Source organism: Micromys minutus (assembly GCF_963924665.1).
Source record: "Micromys minutus genome assembly, chromosome: 10".
In the NCBI taxonomy this organism is placed as follows: Eukaryota; Metazoa; Chordata; class Mammalia; order Rodentia; family Muridae; genus Micromys; species Micromys minutus.
Window position 1 is genome coordinate 32,616,138 of NC_137979.1, and position 8,780 is coordinate 32,624,917.

At 42.5% G+C, this 8,780-nt stretch overlaps 1 protein-coding gene across 1 annotated transcript in view; it reads left to right on the forward strand.

Annotated features, from left to right (window-relative positions):
- Positions 1 to 8,555, forward strand: part of LOC308425192 (C-C motif chemokine 2-like) — a 26,438-nt gene extending 17,883 nt beyond the window's left edge. The window contains exons 4-6 of the mRNA XM_080922419.1: positions 3,749 to 3,849; positions 7,351 to 7,462; positions 7,899 to 8,555. Of these exons, the coding sequence (XP_080778545.1) occupies positions 3,749 to 3,849; positions 7,351 to 7,462; positions 7,899 to 8,004 (319 nt within the window). The 3' untranslated portion in view covers positions 8,005 to 8,555. The remainder of the gene's footprint in view (positions 1 to 3,748; positions 3,850 to 7,350; positions 7,463 to 7,898) is intronic.
- Positions 8,556 to 8,780: the final 225 nt, after the last annotated feature.

Consider the following 8,780-nt stretch of genomic DNA (forward strand, 5'->3'; position numbering starts at 1 on the left):
AAAGCTCATAGGCCAGCAAGAGCACTGCAGTCCAGTGCTTAGGACAGACATCAGCAGTTGACCACAGAACTGCTATTTTTTTCTAACCCCAATCCTTTTAAACACATCTTCCCATGTAACCTTTATGGATCAATCAATTTGGTGTGGGGCTGTCCTAAAAAAAGCCAGGAACCAACCCATGTGGTGCTTCTGTTCTCTCACTCAACACGGTAATTTACTGCAGCTGCTGTATTTAAGGTGTGGCCTCTCCTCACAGCTGCTAGTATGTGGGAGCCAAGGGCTTTGCACAGATGAATATAGTGGTTTGTATGTTCCTTGTACTTGATGTTTTGAAGCCACATTGTTTGCTGTGTGTTCCGAGAATGAGGGTAAACTAGAAGGCTGTCTTTCTCTGTGCTCCCTGAATCCTTAGGGTATGCAGACATTGGGCACCTGTTCTGTTGCTTGCAGACCAGTTCCAAGGAAATGTATTTGATATACAGGAGTTTGTTTTTATTTGATTTAGTAAAGGGCTTTGGCAGCTAAGCAAGTCACTTTAAAATGCTGGAAAACTAAGGTCAAAGGTGGGAGTAAGGAGGTAGATATAACCGGAATCCACTGTATGTGTATATGAAATCCTCAAAGGAGAAAGGAAAATGCTTCATAGAATGAGCTTCCTTTTGATTTGGTGACTGTGGTGGCTTGAGTTAAGAATGGCAGATATATCTGAATACTTGGCCATGAGGAACACTACATGAGAAGGACCGGGAAAGGTCCCCATCCTTGTTGGGGTAGGTGTAGCCTTGTGCGATGGGGGCAGGCTTTGAGGTTTAAAAAGCTCAAGCCAGGCTCAGTGTCTTGCTCTTTTGGATGCCTACAAAGCCAGATAGAGCTCGCAGCGACCTCTCCAGCACCGCGTCAGTCTGCATGCCACGCTTCCCACCATGATGATAATGGCCTAAACCTCTGAAACTGTAAGCCAGCCCCAATTAAATGCTTTTCTTGTTATGAGTTGCAATGCTTGTGGTATCTCTTCACAGTTACAGAGAACTAAGACGATAACCTAAATAAACATTTTTCATAAGAAGACAATATCACTAAATTAAAAATGTATACTGGTCTGGAATGTGCTGGATTTTTTTTCTGAAAGCCTTTTCTGTGATAATTTTGTCAATTTTCTCACTTATGAATGATATGTGGTTCTTGAAAATCATAAAAGCTGTTTTTTTAATTTTTAATTTAAATGTTCTTCTCTTATTTCCAAATGAGTACCAAACACTTTTTTTGTATCCTCAATTAGTCTAGTTTTACTGAGTCACCTGACAATTTTTTTTGTTGCTAATACTGAATGCTAGATCTAAAATAGAATAAGGGTCAAGATGTTTTCTGCAGCTAATAATCTTTTGTAAAATATTTTCATAGGCCTTTAAAGAGAAAAAAAAAAAAACTTGCTACTTTAGATATCACGAAAGGTTCTTTTCCCATCCCCCCCCCCTGCTTCTATGAGGGTGCTCCTGCAACCACTCTCTTCTGCCTCCCCACTTTGGCATTCCCCTACACTGGGGCATCAAACCTTCATAGAACCAAGGGACTCTCCTCCCACTGATGCCTGACAAGGCCAGCCTCTGCTACATATGCAGCTGGAGCCATGGGTTGCTCCAATGTGTACTCTTTGGTTGGTGGTGCTTCAATTCCTAGAAGGGGGAACAAACTACAGGAGAAAATACAGAGACAAAGTGTGAAGCAGAGACTGAAGGAAAGGCCATCCAGAGACTGAACCACATGGGTATGCATCCCATATACAGTCACCAAACCCAAACAATATTGGGGATGTCAAGAAGTGCTTGCTAACAGGAGCCTGATGTAGCTGTCTCCTGAGAGGCTCTGGCAGAGCCTGACAAATACAGAGGTGGATTCTCACAGCCAAACATTACACTGAGCATAGTATTCCCAAAGGAGGAGTTAGAAAAAGAACTGAAGGAGCTTAAGAAGTTTACAACCCCATAGGAAGAACAACAATATCAACCAACCAGACCCCCCGCAGAGCTCCCAGGGACTTAACCACCAACCAAAAGAGGTTCTTGGAATGACAATATTCAACTGACAGTCCTGCTGGTCATGGCACAGAAACTGGGGTGTGGTTAAAAAAAACTAAAGAGGTGGTTGTTATTGTCCTCATTAACTTGTAAACATTTTTCTGAAGTTGTATTCTTTAGCAAAGCACATAGAGATCTAGAGGCGTCGTGCTGTCTTTGGTTTCCTGATGTTTCTAGTCATTTGAGTGTTAGAGGTACGTTGCCTGAGGTCACCAGGCAATTATAGCAGGTTGCTATCAGCTATTTTGGTTTAAACTATTTTAAATATTTGCTCGGTCCTGACTTTTTCCTTCATTTTAATCTACCATCTTCTGGATCAGTAGTTTTCTGGTACGTATGAGCATCCAATTCACTTAAGATGTTTTTGCTGAAATAAAGATTTGAGGGGCCACAAGTTTACCAGGGAGAGTAAAGGACAGTAGGAGTTAGCTTAATTTTTTTTTTCTTTCTGATCATTCCTTATGGTTGTGGTTGTTGTCTAATCAGGGTTGTCAGGGCTCTTGAAGTGCTGCATTAGGGGTGGAGAAGGACCAGAACCGCAAGAGGCTTTGTACAAAAGCACAAAACAGATACAGTGTGGAAGCACCATGAAGGCTGCAGTGGGTTCCGAGAGGGATCGCTCCAGAGTCTCATGCTATCATATTCCCTGGGTCTCTTTCAGAAAGTCCAGCAAGAGTTAGTCAATAGGGCAGGAGTGTTAGGTAGTTTTCTGTTTTGATTGGCAGGCTTAGATTACCCAAGCCTTTGCTTGCTGCATATTGTCCTTCCCCACAATGCACCCGCATTTCATCATATGCACACCGGGTCATGCATAGGATGGCAGAGAGAGTTTTCCCTAAACGTTCATCCCCGGAGCATAACTTGCCCATCCAAGCCAGATGCAGTGCTCCTCCTAATTCCAGGTTGCATACTGAGACGTCTTTGAATAATTTCTAGCCAGCAAAAGTGGGGGTGGGTCCTAAGGAATTGCCAGAGATTACTAGGGCAGAGGAACCAGTTGCTTTCTTTGGACAAGGATGTATATGTAGCTTGGTAGTGGTGGTCATCCTGAATTGCTAACCACTTGGAATGTGTCTCTCTGTGTGTGTGTGTCTGTCTGTCTGCCTGTATGTATGTATGTATGTATGTATGTATGTATGTGTGAGTGCCTCTGTGTGTATGTCTGTCTGTCTGTGTATATGTGTAGTTCAAGCCAAATCCTAGTTTTCTAAGCTGTCCCTATGCTTGCTGCTTCCCATGATGCTAAGTTCCTGGACACTAAGATTGTATGACCATTGAACTACATTAAAAGGGCAAGCCAACCCTCATTCCCTGTTTTCTGAGTAGGGATCTTCTGGGGCTCCAAAATCTTTCAGAGGACCAGGTGAACACAGACTAGCACTGGCTGCCCCATGTCATCCCCTGGCTTTTTTGTCCTGCTACATAATGATCAGTTACATTTCATAATCCCACAATCTCTCCGGTTTTCACTCCCATCCCTAACACAAGCCAAGTCCCACCCACAGTTTTGTTCTATCTTGCTGCCTTTCCAGGAGCTGGCCCATGTTCCAATGCTCAAGACCCCTCCTTCATGACCTTGTGCAAACAGTCTTCTTTGGAAGCTTCCACCCACTCTGTTCCCTATAAAGGTAGACGGGAGAGCCTGCAGAGCCCAGAGGCTGAGATCAACGCAGTAACTTCCGTCTGTCTCCCCACACCATGAGGATCTCCACAGCACTACTATTCCTGCTGCTCACAGCCACCTCTTTCACCTCCCAGGTGCTTGCTCACCCAGGTAAGTCCCCTCCAACCTTTGAGGGAAGCCAGGCATTTCCTAAGCCTCACAGCAGGATTCTTCAGAGACTTGCTGCCAATCAATCATCCTAAAATGGGACAAGAAACCCCAACCATACAAAAAGCCAGAACTGATACTGGTTCACATTCATATTTCTTTCTGTCTCTGTGTGTGTGTCTCTGTGTCTGTGTCTGTGTCTATATCTCTCTATGTCTCTCTGTTTCACTCTCTCTCTTCTCCTCCCCTCCTCCCTCTTCTCTTATGACTATAGAGGCAGGTGCCAATGTATCCACACAGTCAGCACCCATCACAGTGTCTGGGAATGGCACAGTGAGCATTTGGATAGTGGTGAAATGGGAAGGTCCTATTTGGGGAGAACAGTTTCTGCAGGACTCAATATAGCAATAGTAGTAAAGCAGAAGATCCTGAGACATGCTCTCAAGTGGGTGCATCTTTACTGTGTTTAAGAACCTGCTGTCAGTGTTTGTAAACTAATGCATGCTGCAGTGACAGCTAATCCAAATCAAATGAACAAGGGCCAACTTGTTGCCCACAGCAAACAGTAATAATGCATGGGCTTGGCTTCTGTACTGTATACTCAGGTTCCCAGACTGCTTAGAATAGCAAAGAAAAGAGTGTCTGCTCTACAGGCAACTTGAGCAAGCTCATAAGTATCACATGCCATTTCATCTTCTCCCTTATGACCAAACCGATTAAAATTTCCAGCCAACAAAAGAGACCAAGGGTACAACCATACTTGTGCCCAGAGAGCAGACAGTAAGGAGTGATGGCTGGTTCTCAGACATTGTCGTACACTCTTAGCAACACCAAGCCATTGTTAAAGAAAGTGGAGAAAGAGAGAGAGACAGAGACAGAGAGAGACAGAGAGACAGAGAGAGAGAGAACATGATACCAGTTCTAGTGTTCAAAATCTTCAGCCAAAATTGACTATGGAAGCCCCTTTAGAGAAGTCATCGGGGTCCCCAGTGGCCAGGGTCTCTCAGGTGAGGCTGAAGTTGAGCAGGGAGCCCCTTTGACTCTTATTCCATAGATGAGCGTCCCATGGCTGGATGGCTGACTTCTCTTTCCCAAGGCAAGCACTTTCGTGTCATGGGATAAATGATAACCTCTATTAGCAATATTCACATTTTAACTATTTTTAGGGGCATAGTATTTTTACTCTTCTGTGTCTGTCTGTTCCCTCTTGCTTGTTGCAGAGTTACGGGGGGAGGGGTAGTCCACCCCAAGTTAGAGCTCTTGAAGAACTCTGTGAGACAGACATGTTTTGGTCTGAAATTGAGTAGTGGAGCCAGATTCTAAGTGAGCCCAAACAACACATAACAATTTGGTAATATAATATACATACATATGTGTGTGTGTGTGTGTGTGTGTGTGTGTGTGTGTGTGTGTGTGTGTGTGTGTAATTTCAGCCCTTGTCTGTATGTTGCTATATGGCACTGCTTAGAGTTCAGTCTCTGGAGATTCTGTGGCCTCTCTTGTCAAAGGGATTGGTGACTTAGAGGGATTCCAACATTCAAGTCCTAGCTGAATTTAGAGGTCAAAGGCTAAAATCCCAGCTCTAGTTTCCAGCCCCTTTGTCTTCACTGACAAGCTGTGGTTGCTGGACACCCTGGAGGGCAGCCTTACCATTCCTACAATGTTAACTTTTGTGTAACATTTAGGTAATACTTAGACGAATAACATTTTAAGGAAATCCTGGTTTTGCTAAAATATAGTTTTCCCAAGTATGAACCAGCCTAACAAAGTTAGCAAATCACAAACATCTTCTTGATTAGATACGCATTTTTTGGCTTTTGAATCAGTTTTTGTAACTATTGCCATGAGCAGAGCAGTATCTGTGGAAATGTTAATAACCCATCATCAAACATACATGAATCTTGAAATCCCGTCCTCCAAACACCTTGCACAATCTACACAGACCTCCCATGACTTGGATCTAAGCTTTTTTATTTTGTCATCACGCTAAATCCATATTTACTTTTAAATGTTTACCCACTTAATTAAAAAAATCTCATATTTATAGTCTTTAAACTTCCCTCTTATCTAGTCACCTAAACAATTCATTTGTGTGAATAAGAGTTGAATTCTAATTATATACAAGCTACTAGGTAGCAAATTAATGTCACCTGACCTCCTGACATACTATTAAACAATCAAGGTTTTGGGGTGGGCTTGATTTGTGTGTGTGTGTGTGTGTGTCTGTGTGTGTGTGTGTGTGTGTCTGTTATTCTCAGATAAACTTTCCTAAGGCTTGAATTTTACTTTTTTCCTCCTGGGCTCTCAGTCTTGAGAAAGTTCTTACACTGTTTCAAGAGCCTGCAAAGAAATCAATGAACATTCTCTGTAAACAAGAAAAAGCCAAAGAAAATGTTCATAGGGAGACAAAATTTTTATATGCAATTGTAGTTTTTAGGTATACAAGATGGCCATTCCCTGCTTCTAGCTTTAGGCAACTAGGAAGCCAGGTGTTTGTGGGTGTGCCCTTACTCAGTCCATGACTGGTCTGTGTGTGTGTGCGTGCACACACACACACACACACACACACACACACACACACACACACACCACTGTTAATGAGAGTCACTTCTTTTAAAACAGAAATAGGAATTCATAGCCTGATGCCAATGCCAATTATATTCTGTGTGGTCTGGGGAATTGTTTGTACAGCCACAAGTTTTGAATGAGTGAGTGTATTTATTAAAAGTCAATGAGATAGTAAAAATAAAAGGATAATGCAGAGAGGGGGAGAGAGGGAGAGAGGGAGGGGAGGGAGGGAGAGAGAGAGGTGGGGGAGCCATTAGATCCAGTGCTCAAAACAGGCAGTGAAAATTGACTTGGGGATCCCCACTGAAGCTATCGATTGATGCTCCCAGTCCAAGGAGTTCTGGACAGAGTATAGTTCCATCCCCAGAGAGCAACTTGATAAGAGAAAGGTAATATCATCACATCAAGGGCTTGAAACGAGCAGAAACTTGCTAAGGCAGCTCTTGAGACAGTCACTGAGTACTTCTCCATGGCTGAAGCTTCTCCTTGCGATGTTAGTGAGGTTTTTTTCTAGCTGTTCTCTGGAGCACAATACTGGTCTTTATAGTCTGTTCTCTTTTTCTCGCCTCTCTGTCAGAGTCAGATATCATTCCCTTACCAGACAAATCTCAGGGGAAACTTGACATAAACATACGTAGGTCTGAAATGGAAGAAAGGATAAACCTGCTTCCAGAGCCAGCTTCTCAGAGCTCAACAATATATCACATATTACCAGCATAATATACATTACCCCTTGTCGGAGATGATGGATGCCCACTGTGCAGAGGGCCATGGGGAGGGGCATATACTTCATCAAAGGTACAAGGCTTCATAATTTTACCTCCACCTTGATGCACCCCTACCTTCTTCTGGCTTCTTTCCTACAGTGTCTTGATTGAAAATACCCACTGACCCCAGATGAATCTTTCTTCCTGTCCATTTTCTTCTCCCGTGTAGGCTCCATCCCAACTTCCTGCTGCTTTACTATGACCAGTAAGAAGATCCCCAACACACTACTGAAGAGCTACAAAAGAATCAACAACAGCAGATGCACCCTGAAAGCCATAGTGTGAGTAGACACTACACCACACCACTACGGAGTACACACACACACACACACACACACACACACACACACATGCATGTTACACATACACACCCTCAGGGCCTCAAACTAATTTCCCAGGGACACAGTAAACAGCTGTGTCCCTATTAAAGAATCAGTTTGAGAATTGTAACCCAATGCGTGAACTTTCACATCACAACATGTTTATTTCCAAATCCCTGCATGGGAGCTGGTTCTGAGCCATATTAGTTCTTTTAGGCCAAGAGAAAAGATCACTTTTTGGGTCATCAAGAGCAGGAGTCAAGCCCGGAGTCCCATCCTTTCTCTGACCATCATTTTATATCATAGTGACCTCTGCCCTCCAAAGCAAATTATCCTGGGGGTTGAGGATGAAAGGGGAGAAATTCCAAGGTATCCTTCTGTTTTTTCTCTTCTATAGGTTCAAGACCAAGCGGGGCAAAGAGATCTGTGCTGACCCCAAGAAGAAGTGGGTCCAGGATGCCACAAAGCACCTGGACCAAAAACTCCAAACTCCCAAACCATAAAAAATCTCCTCTTTTGACACTAACCCAGAGCCTAAGAAATGCTTGATTCTTTCTCCTTCCTAAGATGTGCTCTGAGGGAATATTAACACCAATCCTCCAAGGACTTGGCTTCATGTGTTGCAGATGGGACTAGAAGTCATTTTGTTTGCTGAAATAAATCAGACTCAAAAGATTGTATAATTTTTCCCATATGCAACATCATTAAAAGGGGCATGAAAGGAGATGTTGGGTTATTGAGGAATAGAATGGAATTGAGTTAGGGGTAACTGAGAATAATAGAGGGGTATATATGATCAAAGCACCTTATACACATGTATTAAAATGTCATAATGTGACCCATTGTTTTGCACAATTAATATATACTAATTAAAATGCTAATATTTAAAGATATGTTACATTTATAAAATTGGAGTTTTAAAGCTTATTTTAACGGATATCAGTTTTTGTTGTTTGCTTGTTTGTTTGTTTGCTTGCTTATTTGTTTGATACAGGATCTTTCAGTATCACCCTGACTGACCTGTAACTAACTCTGTAGACCAGGCTGACCTCAAACCCACAGAGACTTACCTACTTCTGCCTTTAAAGTGACACTATGTCAAGGCAGAATGTTTTTATTAGTATATATACCAATATATATATATAATAAAATATTTTACTACAACATTTTAACCTTGTCATTTTTAGGATCTAAAGCTTTGGGGAGGTTCCTATTCATCTGTCAGTCCTGATTAAGTCTTCTTATAACCTTCTCCCCATTTACAGTATAAAGGTCACTG